At 44.4% G+C, this 22855-nt stretch overlaps 1 protein-coding gene and 1 long non-coding RNA gene across 2 annotated transcripts; one reads left to right on the top strand and one right to left on the bottom strand.

Annotated features, from left to right (window-relative positions):
- Positions 1-1051: 1051 nt before the first annotated feature.
- LOC140720154 (nuclear factor 7, brain-like) lies at positions 1052-4740 on the bottom strand. The gene is made up of 5 exons (XM_073035039.1): positions 4737-4740; positions 4086-4240; positions 3307-3402; positions 2657-2890; positions 1052-1078 (listed from the first exon to the last, which is right to left on the bottom strand). Exons 1-5 carry the CDS (start codon positions 4738-4740, stop codon positions 1052-1054), a joined length of 516 nt encoding a protein of 171 aa, XP_072891140.1.
- A 1830-nt stretch (positions 4741-6570) lies between these two features.
- LOC140720132 (uncharacterized) lies at positions 6571-21368 on the top strand. The gene is made up of 2 exons (XR_012097114.1): positions 6571-6808; positions 20013-21368. It is a non-coding gene; the product is annotated as an uncharacterized lncRNA (long non-coding RNA).
- Positions 21369-22855: the final 1487 nt, after the last annotated feature.

Here is a 22855-nt window from a genome sequence, read left to right as displayed (position 1 = left end):
GCCTGAATCCCTGTCGCCAGCACCATCTTCTCAGCCATGTTTATCTGTCAAATTATCCTGTTTCTACCCTCACCAGCACGTGACACAGGCAGCAATCCAGAAATTACAACCCTGGGGGTGCTGCTTCTGAGCTTTCTACCAAGCTAGCCAGATTCTTTTCAGGATCTCTTTGTTTTTACTTCCTATGTAATTGGTCCCAAAATGCAACAAGTTATCTGGCTGTTTTCCCTCCCTCTCTAAATGCTGCAGACACGATCTGAGACATCCCTGACCTTGGCACCTAGGAGGCAACATACCATTCGGGTGTCCAATTCACGTCCATACATTCTCCTGTCTGTCTCCTGACAATTGAGTCCCCTGTCACTACTGCTCCCCTCTTCTGCCTCTAACAAGAGTGAGAGATGCTGATCCGGAAGGGGGAAGACCTGTGTCAGTCAGAGTCTGCACTCACAGGGCACATGAAGGACTTGTGTATTTTCCTGACAATCCCTGTCACCACACTGATACCTGCTTTTATTCCCTACAATATTATCATCAGTATTAAATTCCCAGCTCCTGTGGTAGGATTCAAATTCATGTCTTGGCGTGTTAGTGCAATGTGTCTGGAATCAGGACACAGTGGTTCATCTGCCAGTCCCGTGTATTGGTTGTATTGTGACCCTGTGCTGGTGTGTTCAGGGGTCTGACATCTCCAGCTGACCATGTGACAGTGATGCCTCCCAGTTAGTGGGGCTGATGTGGAATAAACTTCAGTTCCCCTTCAGTCCATTATGACAGCCAATCCTTGCTTCAGCTTATAAATTAATTGTGTTCCATGAACAAGGAAAAATGAATCTTTATAAGTTTTACCTCGGTTAATGGCATCAAGTGTTTCTGTCAGCACTGTATTCAACAAATAGAAGCAATCGAATTTTTCAACCGGTAGGGCCTCATCTGTCACTGACAATTCCTGGACATCATCACTGATTCTGTAAATGTTAAACTGCTGGTGATAAACTGGAATTTTGAAGTATTTTACAAATCCATACAGGGTTTCAGTAAAGAGCATGTCCTACCTCCTGTTTCGATGAGCTTCCTCCTGAAATAAATAAAAGCACAAATCTGATTAGACTTGGACTTAATGTCCACATCCTGAATTTCATCCAAATCATTACAAGGTGTTGAAAATTCCCACTCCCACAGTCACTCACACACACCAGCAATACAGAACCACGGGGTAAATTACAGGGAAAGATGCTGAAAGTTAGACCATTACTGAGAGGATGAAACTGACAGGAAAGACAGGACAAGCTGTGCATTATATCTGGATAAGATGTCAGAATGATAAAATGGAACAATTTAAGATTAGTGATGGATTTGCTTGCGCGAAGGTGGAAAAAGTATTTCATTTATGGTGAACTCGAGAGGACACAGGCGCTTGGAAGTAGTATAGAGGAGATGTCTGGGGTAAGTGTTTTGGAATGGGTGGAATGAGCTGCCAGCAATGAAGGTGGAGGTGGATGCGACAGGGTCTTTCACAAGACTCCTACACAGGTACATGGAGCTTAGAAAAATAGAGAGCTATGGGGAACTCGAGGTAATTTCTAAAGTCAGTAGATGTTCGACACAGCATTGTGGGCCAAAGAGACTGTATTGTGCTGTAGGTTTTCTTTGTTTCTATGTTTCTATTTATGGGGAGACCTTCAGTCAAAGATAAAATGCCAGGAGGTTTTAATAAACCCCACAAGAAATTTAGTGAAGAGGATGTGGAACTCAATGCCGCAGGAGTGGTTGAAATGGAACAGCAGAGATTGAATGTAATGGGGAGGCTGGATAAACACGTGAGGGACCAGGGAGTCCGGGGCATTGTTGCTGGGTGCGGTGAGTAGGTGACAGGAGGCTTGTGGCAGAGGGAAAATTGATATAAGATGGACCAAATGGCCACTGATTGACAAAGAGACCCTCACACCCACCGCACCAGACACACTCACAGCCTGTGACTGGAACTGGGTGTTAATGGGAGTATTAAAGGATATTTAATGCGGTATTTAAGGACACAATCAGCAACTCTGTGTTATGATCAGAGTAAATCATTTCAGAAAAGATTACATTCTGTCCTGGGATGTACAGAAGTTGTATAAGTCCAGTTTTGGGACAACAACAACCCTGAATAGTTGCATCAATTGTCTGGTGAAAAACAGTTTACTGCCATTTGTAAATGCTGTGTGTAGGAGCAACACGTCTGTTTTCTGTCTGCATTGTATTCTGTGTTATGTGTTTATTACGATAACCAGTCACGTGAGTGGGGACGTCGTAAAAGTGAAGGGAATAAGTTACGTATTCGTACTTTGTTCTGGGCTGTTTTGATCCTGGGACTGGCAGATGCCATATCTTTTGTTGACCGATTCATTGCAGTTTAATTTATGATTAATTATGCCGAAATATCATCGCTTAAATATTGTATGTTGCTGATAAAGGATCGAATATCTGTCTCCAACATTTTAGAATATCATTAGCGGAGTGATTGGAGGTTCATCATGCAAGGAGAACACTCTGTGTGAGGACACCAGCAGCGGCAATTGATTTGGTAGAATTGGCCGCTGTGCTTTGTTTAGTTCAAATATACCACTTCATTTAGTTCAATTTGTCAGAAGTAAATTGAAATGTAATCCCTCACCTTGAGAAATGTCACACCGTCTTTCTGATCCACCTGTTCTTTTAACTTTGAGATTTCCTCCTGAATAATCCTCATATTCACTTGAATCTTAAGAAGATTTTTCTCCATTGGGTTGAGAATCCTCTTCTCTTCTTCCCTGAGATCCCTGAGTAAACTCTGCTCTTTGTCAGTGATAATCTGGTGCAGTTCAGCAAACTGGGATGTGATGTGGGTCTGAACGCTGTGTGACTGTTTCTGTCGAATGAAAGGTGAAGATTAGTTTACTGCATTGCTGTGTTGTATTTCCTGATGACATGAAGGTGACCATTCGGTCCATTGGGGTCCATACTACTTCTGAGACATTCCCGTCAACCCCTTTCCCTCACATTTTCCTGAAACTTATTCTCCCTCTGTGACCCATTAACTCCCAGCTGATTCACATCACTCTCCTCCACCTTCACAGGGTTAATTGTAATTAAACATTCATCCAGCATGTCCTTGGAATGTGTCTGAAACTGTCATGGACACAGGGAGAGCAGGCAAACTTCACACAGACAGCAACAGAGGTCAGGATCGAACCCAGGTCACAGGAGCTGCGATACTCGGCTATTCTGCATTAAATGGGGCAAAACTCGACAGTAATATCAGAAATTCCGCTCAGGAAGCCTCACCAGAACTCCGGAAATCTTCTCTTTCTGTTGCTGCTCCTTTTCCTGGAAGTTTGATTTCTTTTTTGTGAGAGAGTCTAAGGAAGATTTTAGCTGATCCTGGAAGTCAGAGAGTGAAGGAAATAGAAACAAAGATGCATAAAAAAAAACAGGTGATCAAACCCGATTATCACACAAAATGCCGGAGGAACTCAGTGAGTCAGGCAGCATCTATTAAGGGGAAATAAACAGTCGGTGTTTCGGAATGAGACCCTTCATTAGGACTGGGAAGGAATGGGACAGAAGCCAGAATAAAAAGGCTGGGGATGAGAACCAGCTGACAGGTGAGACAACGTGAGGGGGAGCGTGGGGGAGGGTGATGAAGTGAGAAGCTGAGAGGGGACAGGTTGAAGAGGTAAAGGGCTGGAGAAGAGGGAATCTAATACGAGAGGACAATCGACCATGGAAGAACCGGGAGGAACTGGGCTGTTTGCGGTCCTGAATGGTGACGAGGGAGGAGGTTAGTAGTCAGGTGTAGCACTTGTCCCGCTTGCAGGTGTCAGTGCCAGGAGGGAGATCAGTGGGTAGGAGCGAGTGGATAAGGGCGATACAGTACGTAGAGCGCGATCCGTATAGAGAGCGGAGAGTTCGGGGTGCGGAGGTGGGCTGTGGGACGGAGAGATGCTAGAATCCAGTTGGAAATGGCGAAAGTTGCAAAGAGTGATGTGTTGGTTATGGAGGCTCGTGTGATGCTATGTAGGAGAAAGGAAATGTGTTAAGTATTAAACTAACGTTAGTTTTACCTTGTAGATTTTAACAGCTTCTTTAATCGGCTTGAAGCGGTGCTCTCTGTGTTCCTCCGCCACTGCACAGACCAGACAGATCAGTGTCTTGTCCGTTTCACAAAACAGCTTCAGTTCTTCCTCATGTTCCTCGCAGTGACGTTTACTTTCCTTCCCTTTCGGATTCAGGCTTAGATTTCGAAATTTTTCAGCCAGATTTGCTAAGGCCCGATTCACCCTGAGGGTGCGGTCAGCAAACACCTCTCTACATTCCGGGCAGGAGTTTCTCTCCTCCCTTTCCCAATACTGTGTGATACAAGAGCGGCAGAAGTTGTGTCCGCATTCCAGTATAACCGGATCAGTGAATAAATCCAGGCAGACAGGACAAATTACCTCCTCGCTCAAACTCTCGACCGGTCCCTTCCTGATTCAGAATGCTTTCGCGTTCCGGGATCTGCTGATCCCCTGCAGTACCACGACTGTCCACTACGCGCGCTGCAGACTCAGGGAATGAACATGGTTTTGCTGGAAGTGTTCAGTGGAAATTCTGGCCATTTCTATGTTGAGTGTGGGATCAAAAACACATTAAACGGGCAACAGATAAGAAAACGTGGCCATGGACTGTCTAAGCCCGGCTACGAGCGGAGGAGGGTTGACGGTATGGCTACCAACCCATCTCTAAAAAGCCCAGTGCGACACCTGGAAGACGATTGAAGGCCTGCGCTTAAAGGAGAAGCCATGTGTCCCCCCTGGGGTGGTTCACTACTACAATAACTGTGAGGTTTCCTCAGCCAACCCGGTCTCTCCCTGTCCAGTGTAGAGGATCCCTGTAGTTCCAATGGTGTCCCTGTAGTCTGGAATGTGACAGTCGGCAGCATTCCTGTACGACAGGGGTTCCCAAACATTTTCTATGCCAAAGACCAATACCAGTAACCGTGGACCCCAGGTTGGGAACCGCAGCTCTCCGGACATCTCGATGTGATGGCAGGCCAAAAAGTTTTGGGCGTCTTTCCCCGAGCTGATGATCTTCCAGCAGCTTTCGCTGTCCGTTTTCCTGCGCGTCCTGGGAACAGCCCGAGGATCAGTGAGCCTTCTGTCACGCAGCTGCTGTGGCACAGGCCGTTGCATCTTTCTCCACATATCTTCGCCAGCCCACAGTCCGCAAAGAGGTGAGTGACCGTCTCGTCCCACTGCAGTAATCCCGGGGCAGCGCGCTGTGGGAGTGATCTCCGGGCATGCGGCAAGGATCAGACTGGGAGGGGCCCTCTCGTCTCCACTGCAGTAATCCCGGGGCAGCGCGCTGTGGGAGTGATCTCCGGGCATGCAGCAAGGATCAGACTGGGAGGGACCCTCTCGTCGCCAGACAGGCGAGGTCGGTGCCTGTTGGTGAGATCTGGTGATGAGACATTCTGCCAGATGGTCTGGGCTATCTGCTCAGGGAACCTCTCCACTGTGTCCATCCAGTCCATCTCCTGCAGTAACTAGAGGACATTCCGTGCTGACCACTGTCTGATGTCCTTGTGGTCAAAGCTGCTGGTCTGAAAGAACTGTCACCAGTTTCATTAACACAAGGTTCACATGGAGAAGCTTCCTGATTGAGACAGACACAGTCTCACAGGGTATTTACAGGGTAGGGGCAGGAATGATGTTTCTCCTGGCTGGGCAGTGGAACCAGGGATCACAGACTCAAAATCCGAGATCACCTCAGCAGGACTGAGATGAGGAGGAATTTCCCCAACACAGTGCGGTAAATATTTGGAGTTTTCTCCACAAGTTTTCTAAATTAAACGGACATATTTAGGGGCTGGGCGATGATGGGAACGTTTCAGGAAAGTGGCGCTGGGGTTAATGATCAGCCATGTTCTGAGTGAGGGGCAGAACAGCGCAACGGGCCGAATGGCAACGCCCGCTCCTGTTTCTTATTTTCTAAATCACGAGTTGACCTTTGCGCCTTGTTCTCCCTTGGCCTTCAGCCTGTCGGATTGCACAGGGGAGCGGTGAGAGCTCCGGAGATCCATCAGCAGCCGCTGCGGTTATTTCATGCTCTTGTTATTTATCGCTGTTTCTCCATATTTTCATTTGCACAGTTTGTTACCTTCAGCACTCTGGCTGATCTTTCACTGCCTGCTTCTGTTATGGTTACTATTCTATACTTTTTCTAAGTATGTCCGCAGGAAAATGCCTCTCGGGATTGTATCTGGTGACTTATCTGTACTCTGATAATAAAATTTACTTTGAAATTTGAGTTTCGGGGAACTTCCTTTGATTCTGAGAAAAAACTGTGACTGACATCTCCAGCTCCCAGCAGCAGCCCGTCCTCGCACACTCACAGCCAATCAGGGACCACCGTTGGGAGAAGGATGCTCCATTTGGCTGAGGGGTGTCAGTGGGCGGGATGCTGAGCGCCCGGCCGGGCCGGAGTTTGGAACCGGGACCGAGTGAGGCCGGAGACCGGGAGCTGCGCGTCGGGTTTCGTCTGCACCACCGGCAGGTCGTGAATCCTTTCGAAGGCAGAGCTGAAGAGACTGGCGGAGATTCCGTGAGATGTTTCAGCTACACGGAGGGCGCCCGGCCTTTCCCCGCCGAGGATCGGGGCCTGTTGTCTGGAGTTGTCTCCCAGACCAGTCCCTTCCTGCTGGGAGACGGGAGCTGCCCCGCAGCGGCTGCCGATGGATCTCCGGAGCTCTCACCGCTCCCCTGTGCAATCCGAACGGCTGAAAACCAAGGGAGAACAAGGCGCAAAGGTAAACTCGTGCTTTAGAAAATAAGTAACAGGTGCGTGCCTGGCCACTCGGCCCGTTGCGCCTATTCCACCCTTTCCTCAGAATAGTCCTTTCTTTTTAAATCTTTTTATTGATTTTAAACAAACATAAATGAAACATGAATACAAAGAGCTTGAGAGTACATAATTAATAGGTTAAGGTATAAATACAAATAGATGATAATAACCTCCCAAACTCATAGTGGTTACAAAAAATGGAGAAAATAAGAAACCCTCCCCCCCAAAAAAATGAAAAAAATCCTAACCGACATGGGCCATTGCATTATATCAATTATACACAGTAGCGTCAATAACTCCGCACCTCCATCCATATAATTAAGGACAATAAAACTAACGTTTAGGAAAAGTCAATTTAGTTTATATGAAAATGTTGAATAAATGGTCTCCAAGTTTCTTCATATTTAACTGAAGGGACATAGACAACACTTGTAATTTTTTCTAAACTCGAACAAGAAATAGTTTGAGAAAACCACTGAAATATATTTGGAGGATTATTTTCTTTCCAATTCAATAGGATAGATCTTCTAGCAATTAATGTAACAAATGCAATCATCCGCCGGGCTGAGGGGGGATAAACGACTATTATCCACCATTGGTAAACCGAAAATTGCAGTAATAGGATGCGGTTGCAATTTGATATTCAGAACTGTTGAAATAATACCAAAAAGATCTTTCCAATAATTTTGCAAACAGGGGCAAGACCATAACATGTGGGTCAATGAAGCGACTTCAGAATGACATCTGTCGCAGGTTGGATTAACATAAGAATAAAATCGAGCGAGTTTATCCTTGGACATGTGAGCCCTATGAACAACCTTAAATTGTATTAGGCATGTTTAGCACAAGTAGAAGAAGAATTGATTAATTGTAAAATTTTCTCCCACTGCTCTGTGGGTATAAGACAGTGAAGTTCTTTTTCCCATTCCTTCTGAATTATTTCTGATTCTCCTGGCTGTATTTTCCTGATCATATGATAAATGATAGCTACTTAACCCTTCTGGCAAGGATTCAGAGCTAGAATTTTTTCTGTAATGTTCATTGAACATAATGTCAGAAAATACTAACATTCAAGAAATTCCTAACTTGCAAGTATCTAAAAAAATGAGTTTTAGGCTGGATAGCTGTTCAAAGGACATAAAACTGTTATCTAAAAATAGATCACAAAAACATGTTATACCTTTTGTTTTCCATAACACAAAGGCTTGGTCCATAAAAGAGGGCTGGAAAAAGAAGTTAGATATAATAGGGCTTGATTATTCAAGCCAAAGAATTTACGAAATTGAAACCATATTCTTTATGTATGTTTAACTATAGGATCAGTTTTTTGTTTATTCAGTTTAGATAAAGCAAAAGGGAGTGAAGATCCTAAAATAGAAAACAATGAGAAGTCTTGTACAGATTTACACTCCAAATATCCCCATTGTGGGCAAGGTACTATGACCGATTCTTGTGTCCAAAATATTAAATATTGAATATTAACTGCCCAATAGTAAAATCTCAGGTTTGGCAAAGCAAAACCACCTTCCTTCTTAGGCTTCTGTAAATATTTTCTACTCAATCTAGGATTTTTATTCTGCCACACATACAAGGATATTTTGGAGTCAATAATATCAATAAAAGATTTAGTTATAAAAATTGGTAATGCTTGGAATAAATATAAAAAATTGGGTAATACTATCATCTTGGTAGTATTAATTCGACCAACCAATGACAAAGATAATGGGGACCACCTGGTAACAAGTTGCTTGATTCGTTCAATTAAACGTAAAAAAACTAACTTTAAATAAACCCTTATGTTTCTTGGTAATTTTAATACCCAAATAAGTAAAATGATCTGTGACAACTTTAAATGGTAAGTGTTTATAAATAGGAACTTGCATATTTAATGGAAATAATTCACTCTTATTAAAATTCAGTTTGTAGCCAGAAAAGCTACTAAACTGAGCAAGCAAGGATGAAATAGCAGGAATAGATCTCTCAGGGTCAGACATGTATAGTAACAAATTATCAGCATATAATGATAACATGTAAGTCCCTTACCCACGGGTAATACCAAAAATATTAGGTGATTCAGGAATGGCAACGGCTAAAGGTTCCAAAGCAATGTCAAATAATAGAGGACTTAAAGGGCAGCCTTGCCTCGTACCACGGGACAACTGAAAAAAAGGAGATCTTTGATTATTGGTCAGAACCGAAGGCAAAGGTTTATAATACATTAATTTAATCCATGATAAAAATTTCAAGCTAAAATTAAAATTCTGCAACGTATTAAATAAATATAGCCATTCAACTCTATCGAACGCTTTTTCAGCATCTAAGGAAATGACATTCTGGTATTTCAGATGAAGAAGTATAAATTGTATTAATTAATTTTCTAATGTTAAAAGATGAATAACAGTTTTTAATAAATCCGGTCTGATCATCAGAGATAATTTGAGGTAATACATTTTCTAATCTAGTGGCCAAAATTTTGGTAAAAATCTTAGAATCCATATTCAGCAAGGATATTGGCCGATAGGATGCACATTCAGAGGGGTCTTTATCTTTTTTAAGAATTGGAGAAATGGAGGCATCATAAAAAGATTGTGGTTATTTAACTACAGTTAACGCATCTTTAAAAAATTTACAAAGCCAAGGAGCGAGTATAGAAGAAAACGATTTTAAAAATTCAGCAGTATAACCGTCCGGACCAGGGGCTTTACCTGATTTCATTGAAAAAGGGAGTGGGATCTCCTTTCCATACCCTGCCCGGGGACGTGCCACTCCTCAGGGTTATATATAGAACCTCTCGGGGAGGGACAGGGAGTGGGTTCCCCTTTCCAGACCCTGACCGGGGACTTGTGCTACTCCTCAGGGTTATATATGGAACCTCTCGGACAGGGACAGGGAGTGGGTTCCCCTTTCCAGACCCTGCCCGGGGACTTGTGCCACTCCTCAGGGTTATATATGGAACCTCTCGGGCAGGGACAGGGAGTGGGTTCCCCTTTCCAGACCCTGCCCGGGGACTTGTGCCACTCCTCAGGGTTATATATGGAACCTCTCGGGCAGGGACAGGGAGTGGGTTCCCCTTTCCAGACCCTGCCCGGGGACTTGTGCTACTCCTCAGGATTATATATGGAACCTCTCGGACAGGGACAGGGAGTGGGTTCCCCTTTCCAGACCCTGCCCGGGGACTTGTGCCACTCCTCAGGGTTATATATGGAACCTCTCGGGCAGGGACAGGGAGTGGGTTCCCCTTTCCAGACCCTGCCCGGGGCCTTGTGCTACTCCTCAGGGTTATATATGGAACCTCTCGGGCAGGGAAAGGGAGTGGGTTCCCCTTTCCAGACCCTGCCCGGGTACTTGTGCTACTCCTCAGGGATATATATGGAACATCTCGGGCAGGGACCGGGAGTGGGTTCCCCTTTCCCAGGCAGACGCCCGAAGGTGACCGGGAGCCACCAGAGGGGCTGATGTCACTGAGGAAAGGGAACCCATTTGAATGACAGCCCGACTGCATGCGGATTTTGGTGAATTTACCCGATAACTACAGAAAAAAGGAGAATCCCTTGCGTACTTTATAGCTCGTTTTAAGGATACGTGAGAGTCAAATGCCGGCAAACCACTGGATAGATCAGTATGTCCAGATGGCAGTGCAGACTTTTCTAAACTGTCTCAGACAAAAGCCTGCCCACTCCTTTAAGTTAACTAATCTCAATTTGCTGTGTCAGACCTGGCCCCGGGTGACATAAATTCTGATGAATATGGAGCGCAATTGACTCTTTAAAGGGACTGGGGAAAAGCGAGAGTGTGCACAGAGAACCGGTAGTGAGGAGATGGAGTTTGGGTCCTGACGAAGAACCCAGAACGGGTGGCAGGATCGTGCGGACGGTGCAGATGAAGTGGATATTTGGCTAAGGACAGAAACGGGGTTTGTAGAAAGAGGGGACATTGGGCCAGAGATTGTCGCACTGCAATCACAGACAAGAATAATAAGGGGCAGGAAGAGAGCCCGGATCACAGTAATTCTCGACAGAGTAACATATGTACTCTCCACAATCCGTTTGGTCCCGAATAGGGCAGGCCAGAGGGGACGGAGCACAGTGATACTCGACAGAGTACCACATTTACTCTCCACAATCCCCTTTGGTCTCGGATAGGGCAGGCCAGAGGGGACGGTGATACAGGCGGCTGTGATCAGGCTCACCACACAGGCAGTCTCTTTTCTCACTGCTGCAATCAGGTAGAAGGTACAAGAGCCTCAGGACTCGCCCCACCAGGGTCAGGAACAGTTACTAGCCCTCAACCATCAGGCTGTGGAGCAACACAGGATAACTGCACTCACCTGCTGTCCATAGAGATGCTCCCACAACAAATCATTGTACTGGGACTGTCTCAAAATGAGTGAAATAAGAGGTGGTTTGACTGAGACAGATCACATTCCTGTCTCAGAATTAGAGAAATACAATCTCACAGGATATTTACAGCGGAAGGGCTGGAATGATGTTTCCCATAAGGTGTGGAACCAGCGGTCACAGACTCAGAATCCGTGGACAACTCAGCAGGTGCTGAGATGAGGAGAAATTTCCTCACCCAGAGTGCAGTGAATCATTGCAATTAACTCCACAAGATTTCTAAATTGAATAGACATATCCTGGGGCTCAGCAGTGATGGAAAGTTGCAGGAAAGTGGTGCTGAGGTCAAAAGTCAAGCATGTTCTGAGTGAAGGGCAGAAGAGGCGCAAGGGGCCGAATGGCCACACCTTCTCTATTTCTTATTTTCTGAAACACGAGTTTACCTTTGCGCCTCACTGTTTCTTGTCCTGTCAGATTGAACAGGGAGCGCTGAGAGCACCGGACATCTATTGGCAGCCGCTGCGGTTATTTCATGTTCTCGTTGTTTATTTGCATTGGCGAAGTTTGTTGACTTCTACACTCTGGTTGATCTTTCAGTGATCCAGACATAGTTACCGTTCTGTAGCTTTGCTCTGTATGTTTGTAGGAGTTGTATGTGGCGACTTATATGTACTCTTTTAGTTTTTGGAATAGTCGCTTGGGGAATCTGAGGTGGAGGAGTATTTGGGGCTTATTTAAAATTATACATAGATATTATCCAAACAGTGTTTATTTGACAAGGATTAATTCTGATATTGAAACTAACTGTTCTTTTTCTGGTTTATATCCAGAGTATTTATTTCATCTGTTTTGGGATTGTGAATGTGTTAAAACATTTTGTGTTGATGTTTGTCAATTTATAGATCAATATGTTAACGTGGATTTAACTTTTTGTTTTGAAAATGTCTTATTTGGTTTTCTAATAATACCAAATCTCATAGGGATCATTTCTTTATCATAAATATTTTGTTAATTTACAGCAAATTTTATATCCATAAATGCAATCACAGCAATAAGAAAACTTCATTTATATTTTTTACATCAGACTTCAAACTATATGTTTATACTCTGAAAACTTCCCATAACCAGAAAGCTGTAAAGACTGTACAAATCTGTCAACGTTTTGGGTTATCTCTGTTTGTATTGTTTCGTACCCCTTAACTGGGTCACTTACTAGCAAAGATAGAGGTCCGTTGAAGTCTGATGATACTATTTTTAAACAGTATTTATTAGTAAAAAGACGCAAAAATAATATCAATGCAAATATACAGATACTATACGTCGTCAATACTAAATCTAAAGGTGCGGGTATAATAATAATCAATAAGAAATAAGCTGTATCGTTGTCTAGGGGATAATGAATTATCCGAAGGAAATATATAGTTCGTTCAGTTCATACAGGCTGCAGCCGTTGGGGGGAGAGAGATTTAGAGAAAAACTTGCCGACTCTTTTTATGATATCAATCCTTCGAGAGTCGTTGGGAGTTGAGTTCCCCGTTGTTAGCTAAAAACCGTTTTCCCGTGGCAAAGGCCACCGATTCCGGGGCAAATGGAAGCGGACGCACGTGGCCTTCCACCGGCTTTCGCTATTACGGGATCGCTAGCGTTTCTTCTGGTGCGTCTGAGGGGCTGTTCCCCCAGACCCTGTTTTTATCCTGACTCACAGGGTCGCAGATGTCGATCAGGTTGGGATGATGCCATCCCTCCAACTACCTCCCCCTCGGTTCATTGCCTGGGGGGGGGGGTGCTTCGATGCATCGTGCAGGATGCAATACACAAGTCCGTCTCCAAGAGACAATAGCCGGTATCAATGGGTCCGCCTTTCGGAGGCCAGGACACATTTCAACCCTTTTGTGGATTCTGCATGTCCTTCTCTCATTTCCTGTGTCCCCTGAACTGACTTAATAGTGATCTTGCGATTCTCACAAAGGAGGGGGCTACCCCATACCCTTCGGCCCCTCAGAGCTGTGGCACATTCGTAACAGTATATTTAAAGTTAATAGTTATATATCTGTTGCTGCTTTTGTGTGATTCCCTGGCTTTGTTAGCATATGTTTAGTGTTTCTGTTTTTGTTTGTGTTCAATAAAAATTTAAAAAAAATTAAAAAATAAAAATAAAATTTACTTTGAACTTTGAGCATCGGGGAACTTGCTTTGATTCTGAGAGCAAACAGTGACTGACATCTCCAGCTCCCGGCAGCAGCCCGCCCTCGGATACACTCAAAGCCAATCAGAAAATACCACTGGGAGATTCTTGCCTCCATTGGCTGAGGGGTGTCAGTGGGCGGGACGCTGGGCGGACCGAAGTTGCGAATCGGGAACGAGTGGACCCGGTGAGAGACCCGAGATTGGGAGCAGCTCCCCGGGTAAAGGCTGCAACAGCGGCCAGAGTTTTGAACCCTTCCGAGGGCGGAGGTGAAGATTCGGGCGGAGATTCCGTGAGATGTTTCAGCCGCACAGAGGGTGCCCGGTCTTTCCCCGCCGTGGATCGGGGCCTATTGTCCGGAGTTTACTCCTAGACCTGTCTCCTGCTGCTGGGATACGGGAGCTGGCCCGCAGCGGCTGCCGACGGAACTCCGGCGCAGTGAGCGCTCCCCTGTGCAAAAGGACAGGCTGAAGATCAAGGGAGAACCAGGCGCAAAGGTAAACTCGGACTTTAGAAAAAGGAAACTGGAGCAGGCCATTCGGCCCTTTGCCTCTGTTCCGCCTTTCTCTCAGAACATGCCTGATCTTTGACCTCAGCGCCACTTTCGCGCAACGTTCCCAGCATCGCAGAGCCCCAAAATTTGTCCTTCGAATTCAGAAACCTTGTAGAGTAAATTCCAAAGATTCGCTGCCCTCTGGATGAGGAAATTTCTCCTCATCTCAGTCGTGCTGAGGTGAACTCGGATTCTGTGACCCCGGTTCCTCACCACAGCCAAAGGAAACATCATTCCTGCCTCTACCCTGTCAACGCCCTGTGAGACTGTGTCTGCCTTTTATTTCTCTAATTTTGAGACAGGCCCGGTCAGTATAATCTCTCCGAGGACACTATCTCACCTCCTAAATCAATCCGGGAAATCTCTTCATTCCCTTCATCCCACAGGCTGACTCCAGGACGGAGACCAGACCTGTGCACAGTGTTCCATGTACGCTCTCACCAGGACCCCATATACCTTCAGAGGAGATCTTTATTCTTGTATTCAAACCTTCCTTCCCATTCAATGCTCTTCATTTAATATCAAACTCAAACAGTGAACAGACACAACACAGCCTCAGCCATGAATTTAAAGGGCAGGTATTGCAACAGTTTGAGCTTCATACCGAGGGCCACGGAGCAAGCAGGGTGTCACAAAGGGCGGAATGTGGGAGTGTTGTATGTCTGAGCCCAGCTGTGTGTGTTTGTGTATCAGAATCAGGTTTAATATCACCGGCATGTGTAGTGAAATTTGTCAGCAGTACATTGCAATATCTAGGAATAAAAACCACAAATTACAGTAAGTATTTATAAAATTATACTTAAAATGTATTGCAAAAAGAGAAGGCAAATCCTGAGGAAGTGTTTATCGGCTGAAATGTGGTGAAATTTGTTCCTTTCTGTCTGCAGTACATTGCAATATTTAGTAATAAACACTACAGACTACAATTAGTATGTGTAAAATTATATTTAGAATGTAGTGCAAAACGAGAGGAAAAATACTGAGGGGGTGTTCCTGGGTTCTTTGTCCATTCAGAAATCTGATGGTGGGGAAGAAGCTGTTCCTGAACCGCTGAATGTGTCTCCAGGGTCCTGTACATCCTCCTTGATGGTAGCAATGAGAAGAGGTCATGCCCTGGGTTATGGGGTCCTTAATGATGGAAGCCGCCTTTTGTGGCATCATCTTTTGAATGTGTCCTGGATGCTGTGGAGTCCAGTGCCCATGAAGGAGCTGGCTGAGTTTACAACTTTCTGCAGCATTTTCCGATCCTGTGCAGTGGCCTCTCCACACCAGGCAGTGATGCAACCAGTTAGAATGCTCTCCACAGTACATTTGTAGAAATTTGCAAGTGTCTTTAGTGACAGACCGATTCCCCTCAATCTGCGAATGAAATATAGCTGATGTTGTGCCTTCATTGTAACTGCATCAATATGTTGGGCCCAGGATAGTTCCTCAGAGATGTTGACAGGCAGGAAATGGAAACTGCTCACCCTTTTCACTTCTGATCCCACGATGAGGACTGGTGTGTGTTCCCTCGACTTCCCCTTCCTGAATCCGCAATCAATTCCTTTGTCTTCATGATGTTGAGTGCAAGGTTGTTGCAGTGACACCACTCAACTTGCTGATCTATCTCACTCCTGTACTCCTCGTCGCCGTCTAAAATTCCAGCAACAATAGTTGTGTCATCGGCAAGTTTATAGATGAGCCTAACCCAGGGGAGGGCAAACTTTTTGACTTGTGGGCCACAAAGGGTTCTAAAATTTGACAGGGGGGCCGGACCAGGATCAGATGGACAAAGTGTTTTGGTAATACACCTCATAAGAGAAAATAAAATATCATGGGATATGTAGAAAACATGTGCTTTAATTTCAATTGAAAATGAACAAATGCATTACAACAAAATATCTGTCTTTGAAGTCCCATGGTATTTAGCTATTTATTGAAATGACTTTTAAAACACTGAAAATTAAATGAATAAAATACAGCTTTTTTTAATAGTAACAGTTATTATTTTAAAGCACTGAAAATTCTGTTATCCTTCAAGATATTATCATCATCACTCTCCTCCTGACTGTCTTTATTTCAAAAACGGTAGGAGATGCAGGTCTACTTGTCCTGCTCCTTCTTATTCAATTGTCCCCTGTGCCAAAATTCAACAACGACCAGCACAAGGACAGAACAGTGACAGCGCGCCAGTATGCGGAGCGCGTTATTTGATCTGGAGCGCATTTTTTATTTTGAGAACGTACGTGCACCTGCGCACTACTCATGTCCATCACTTAACAGAAATGACATGTAACATCTAAGGGTTATTGAAAAAAATATTTTCAAATGCATTTTTTACATAACACAACGAAGAAACCTATTTTTAATTTCAGTGGGAACAGTGTTGTTGGTCTCCCTTTTTAGCCAGCGCATCAAAGTCTGGATTTAGTTTTGTTGTGGCGATTCTCAGGATGGATCTGAGGTGTTGGTCAGTTAACTTGGATCTGTGGCTGGCTTTGTTGATGTTCATGACGCTGAACGCCTCTTCACACAAATAGGTCGAACCGAACAACGCCAGCGTCCTCTGTGCCGTCCTCCGGAGGTTTGGAATCACCTCTTTACCAAGTGAAGCATAAAAGTCATTCAGTTTAAGAGAGTTGAACTTCTGTTTTAAGCCGGGGTCAGACTGAAGGTCAATCAGTTCCAGTTGTAGCTCCTCTGGTGCTGTTTCAGGATCTTGTGACAGGGGACAGGCCACCAACTGAAGCGACTTGTCAATTTTTCCAAATCAGAAAAGCGACGGCAGAATTCTCTGTGCAGCGCATCCAGTGACTCGCTGTATTTTTTCACATTTCTGCCGGCCTCTTCCAGCGTGGCTAGTGTGGGAAAATGAGTGAATAACTTATTCAAAATTTGCCTGGAGAAAAAAGCCAGCTTGGATTTAAAGGCTTTCACGTTTGTGTACATGTCATGCACAAACTGATCCTTCCCCTGTAGCTTCACGTTCAGTTCATTCATGTGTGAAAATATATCCACAGCAAACGCAAAGTCACAAAGCCAGCTCTTGTTGCTCAGCTCAGGAAATTTTCCGGCCTTCCTCAGTAACTCCAAAAATGCACCGATCTCCTCTTTGAGCTCCCATACTCGTTGAAACACTTTGCCCAAACTTAACCAGCGGACACGGGAGTGATAAAGTAGGTCCTGGTGATCCGCATCAGTTTCCTCCAGGAACGTGATGAACTGACGGTGCTGAAGTCCCCTTGCACGTATAAAGTTGACAAGTTTTACGACAGGATTCACAACATGATTCAGCTGTAATACCGATTTACATAGAGATTCCTGGTGGATGATGCAGTGAAGGAAAATAACATCCTGGTCAGGATTTTCATCTTTCACTTTCTTCCGTATTCTCCTCAGCAGGCCGACATTTTTCCCTGTCAAATTAGGAGATCCATCTGTGGTGACGTTGATAAGTTTACTCCAAGGGAGCTTCATATTTTCGATGACAGCAGACACCCGGTCATACAAGTCCTCTCCCCGTGTTTTTCCTTTCAGAGAATCCATTGTCAAAAACTCCTCCGTTATTTCAAAAGTATTGTTAATTCCTCGGATAAAAATGAGGAGCTGAGCAGTGTCTTTTACATCGTTGCTTTCATCCAGTGCTGATGAATATAACGTAAACAACTCTGCCTTTTTATTTAAGTCGCTGGTTATATCTTCATCTATCAGTTCCACACGGCGAGTCACTGTCCTGCGTGACAAACTGAATTTTTCAAATTTGTCTTTGCTCTCCGGACACAATACACCTGCTGTCTCCACCATACATTCTTTTAAAAACTCGCCTTCAGACAGAGGCTTGCTGGCCTTTGCTAATTTGAATGACAGCATAAAACTCGCCTTGGTACTTGACTCATGAATGGCAGTTTGACGGTGAAAAAAATTTTGTTGGGCCTGTAAATTAGCTGCCAACCTCTGAGCATTAGCTTCCCGTTCTTTCGTTGACTGGTTGCTAGCATAGTTGGCATGTTTTTTTGGCAAAGTGATGACTGATATTATATTCTTTAAAAACCGCCACAGTCTCTTGGCATATCAGGCATACAGCAGTTGATCGGTGTTCGGTAAAAAGATATTTAGTTGTCCAGTCCTTATTAAACACCCGACATTCTCTATCCACTTTTTTTTTCTTAGCTCCACTCATCTTTACAGAAGGGGTGAGAGGTCAAAGAGTAAAGCGCAAATGTGGAATAATACGCTGCACCTCAACAAAGGTCAATGTATATAGAGTCCGTCATCTATTGGGAAAACACCAGAATTGCGGGGAAAAAATGTTAACAAGGTGTATTAATATAATTTCATCAAGTTCTGCGGGCCGGATTAAAAAGCTTATGGCCCCTGGGCCGTAGTTTGCCCATGCCTGGCCTAACCACACAGACGTGGGTGTAGAGAGCGTAGAGCAGTGGGCTGAGCACGCATCGTTGAGGTGTGCCAGTGTTGATTGTCAGCAAGGAGGAGATGTTGTTTCTGATCCACACAGACTGTGGTCTCCTGGTGAGGATCCAGTTGCAGAAGGAGGTACAGAGGCCCAGGTTTTGGAGCTTGTTGATTACATTTGAGGGTCTGATTGTGTTGAACGCTGAGCTGTAATCAGCAGCCTGACTTGTGTATTGCTATTGTCCTGGTGATCTAAGGCTAAGTGGAGAGCCAGTGAGATTGCATCTGCTGTAGACAGATTGTGGCAATCGGCAAATTGCAGTGGGTCCAGGTCCATGGACAGACAGGAGTTGATTCTAGTCATGACCAACCCCCTCAAAGCACTTCATCACAGCTGTGTGTCTGTGTGTGTGCGTGCATGCTTGAAACAGTGATCCCAGTTTGATTCAGGAATCTTTCCTGTAGCTGGGGTGTCTCGAAAGAATGGTCATTGTGATGGGACAATCATTCTGATCGGAGCCAAATCATTTAGCCAGTCGATGCTGAACCTTTAGAAATTACAAAGCACATGTGTGTTTGAGAGAGTAATTTAAATGTAGAATTCAAAATTGACAAAGTAAGTTTATTATCGAAGTGTACGCATGTCACCATGTTCAATCCTGAGATTGTTTTTTTTTCGGATGAACTCAGTAAATCCAAGAATCATGATTGAATCAATGAAAGCCCGAACCCAACATCGTAGATAAAATACAATGTGCAAAAGACAACAAACTGCAAATACAAAAGAAAAAAATAGTAATAAATAATTACCATGAACAGGAGATGAAGAATCCGTGAATGTGTCCATGGGTTATAGGAACAGTTCAGTGATGGAGCAATTGTATTTGAGTAAGATTATCACCTCTGGTTGAAGAACTTGATGTTTGAAGGGTGATAACAGTTCCTGAACCTGGTGGTGTGGGTTCAGAGACTCCTGCACTTTCTTCCTGATGGCATCAGTGAGAAGAGATCATGTGATCATGTGATCCTTGATAGATGTAGCTTTCCTATGACAGCGCACCAGAGAAATGTGCGCAGTGGTCGGGAGGGTTTTACCCGTGATGTACTGGGCCGTATCCACTACTTTCTGTAGGATTTTCCTTTCAAGGGCTTTGGCGTTTCCATACCAGACCATGATGTAACCACTGAACATATTCTCCACACACATCTGTAGAAGTTTGTCAAGTTTGTAGATGTCATGCTGAATCTTAATAAGCCTCACGTCTTAATAAGCTGGTAAGGAAGGCGGGCTCTGTCGTGGGCAAAGTACTGGAGAGTTTAACATCGGTAGCTGAGCGAAGGGCGCTGAGTAGGCTACGGTCAATTATGGATAACTCTGAACATCCTCTACATAGCACCATCCAGAGACAGAGAAGCAGTTTCAGTGACAGGTTACTATCGATGCAATGCTCCTCAGACAGGATGAAGAGGTCAATACTCCCCAATGCCATTAGGCTTTACAATTCTACCTCCAGGACTTAAGAACTTTTTAAAAGCTATTAATGCTTTTTGAGACGGTCATTTAGATGCATATCATATTTTTTTACTGAGTTAAGTATTGTATGTAATTAGTTTTGCTACAACAAGTGTATGGGACATTGGAAAAAAGTTGAATTTCCCCATGGGGATGAATAAAGTATCTATCTATCTATCTTTGCAGGCTTCTAAGGAAATGGAGATGTTGCTGTACTTTCTTCGTAATTGCACTTCCATGCTGGGCTCAAGACACATCCTCGACAGTGATGACATTGAGGAATTTAAGGTTGCTGACCCTCTCCGCCTTTGATCTCTGATGAGGACTGGCTCACGGATCTCCTTTTTCCGCCTCCTGAAGTCAATAATCAGCTCTTGGCTCTTGCTGATGTTAAATGAGAGGTTGCCATAAGACCATAAGATATAGGAGCAGAATTAGGTCATTTGGCCCATCGAGTCTGCTCCGCCATTTCATTTTAGCTGATCCAATTTTCCTCGGCCCCAATCTCCTGCATTCTCCTGGTAGCCCATCATGCCCTGACCGATCAAGAAACTATCAACCTTTGCCTTAAATGTACATGAAGATTTGGCTTCCACAGCTGCCAATGATTCATGATCCATAGACTCCATAGATTCATTACTCCCTGGCTAAAAAAATTCCTCCTCATCTCCATTCTAAAGACACCTCTCTATTCTGAGGCTGTGTCCTTTGGTCTTAGACTCTCCCAAAATAGGAAACATCCTCTCCATATCCACTCTATTAATCCTTTTACTATTTGATATATTTCAATTAGGTCTCCTCTCATTCTTTTGAATTCCACTCAATACAGGCCCAGAGCCATCAAATACTATTCATATGACAACACGTTCATTTTGGGAATCTTTGACGTGAATGTCTTTTGGACACTCTTCAGTTTAAGCACATCTTTTCTAAGATAAGGTGTCCAAAACTACTCACAGTACTCCTAATGAGGCCTCACCATTACAAAATTTTCAACAATACATCCCTGCGTTTATATTCTATTCCTCTTGAAATGAATGCTGACATTACATTTGCCTTCTTCACCACAGACTCAATCTGCAAATTGACCTTTAGGGACAATTTGGAAAATAGCCCTTTCATTTCTTCGACCAAAGTGCATGCTGATACACTTTGCTGACACTATATTTGATCTCCCACTTCTTTGCCAATTCCCCTCATCTGTTGAAGATCTTCCATAGCCTCTCTATTTCCTCAAAACGACCTGACCCTCAACAATCTTCATATCATCTGAAAACTTTGCAGCAAGGTCATCAATTTCATCCTACACATCACTGACATTTAACATAAAGAGTTTCAGTCCCAACACAGACTACTGTGGAGCCCACTCTTCAAGAGGCTCTCTTTATACCCACTCTTTGCTTCCACTCAGTCAGCCACGGCTTTGTCCATGCTAGAATCTTTCCTGTAATACCATGGGCTCGTGGGTTGTTAAAGCAGCTTCATGTGTGGCATCATGTCAAAAGCCGTCTGAAAATCCAGGTAAACATCATCAATCGATTCTACTTAGTCCTGCTTGTTATTTCTTAAAATACTTTCAACAGGTGTGATTGGCAAGATTTTCCCTTCAGGAAACCATGCTGACTGCGGTCTATTTTATCTTGTGACACGGTACTCTCAGACCTCATCATTAATAATCGACTCCAGTATTTTCCCAATCACTGCGGACAGACTAACTGGCCTATAGTTTCCCTTCTTCTGCCTCTCTCACTTCTTGAAGAGTGGAGTGACATTGGCAATTTTCCATTCTTGCTGAACCATTCCAGAACCTTGTGATTCCTGAATGTTCATTACTAATGATCCACAATATTTTAGCCACCTCTTTCAGAACGCTGGGGTGTACACCATCTGGGTCACGTGACTTATCTAACTTGGCATTTCAGTTTCTCAAGAACCTTCACTCTGGTTCTGGTAACTTTGCAAACTTCTGACTCCTGACACCTGGAAGTTCCACCATTATTCTGGTGTCTTCCTTAGTGAAGACAGACACAACATACTTATTCAGTCTGTCTGCCATTTATTTGTCTCCCGTCACTGCCTCTCCAGCATCGTTTTCCAGCCACCCTAGACTTTATATTAGTTAAAAGTGGGGTGCGTGTGCTTTAATTGGGCAAGAATGTTGCACCGACACACCAGACAAATCTGAAAATGTAACTCACCTGATGGATTATATTTGAGAGACAGTAGATAGAATGAGAGAAGTGGGAGAGCAGTTCCACACTGATAAACCCTCAGGAAGCCGGTGGCCATTTGGGACTCTGGGAGGATGGTGGGATACTGGTTTCCATTGTACAGTTCCACAATGATAACCCGTTCAGGAAGCCGGTGGCCACTTGGGACTCTGGGAGGATGGTGGGATACTGGTTTATATGGTACAGTTCCACAATGATAACCCGTCAGGAAGCCGGTGGCCATTTGGGACTCTGGAAGGATGGTGGGATACTGTTTTACATTGTACATTTCCACAATGATAACCTCCCAGGAAGCCAGTGGCCATTTTGGACTCTGGGAGGATGGTGGGATACTGGTTTATATGGTACAGATCCACAATGATAACCCCTCAGGAAGCCGGTGGCCATTTGGGACTCTGGGAGGATGGTGGGATACTGGTTTATATTGTACAGTTCCACAATGATAACCCGTCAGGAAGCCGGTGGTCATTTGGGACTCTGGGAGGACGGTGGGATACTGTTTTACATTGTACATTTCCACAAAGATAACCCCCCAGGAAGCCGGTGGCCATTTGGGACTCTGGGAGGATGGTGGGATACTGGTTTACATTGTACAATTCCACAGTGATAACCCGTCAGGAAGCCAGTGACCATTTTGGACTTTGGGTGGATGGTGGGATACTGGTTTACATTGTACATTTCCACAATGATAACCCCCCAGGAAGCCGGTGGCCATTTTGGACTCTGGGAGGATGGTGGGATACTGGTTTACATTGTACATTTCCACAATGATAACCCCCCAGGAAGCCGGTGGCCATT

This window comes from Hemitrygon akajei, unplaced genomic scaffold (assembly GCF_048418815.1).
Source record: "Hemitrygon akajei unplaced genomic scaffold, sHemAka1.3 Scf000037, whole genome shotgun sequence".
Lineage (NCBI taxonomy): Eukaryota > Metazoa > Chordata > Chondrichthyes > Myliobatiformes > Dasyatidae > Hemitrygon > Hemitrygon akajei.
Note: the sequence above shows the minus strand (reverse complement) of the source record. Positions and strands in the feature narration are given on the sequence as shown.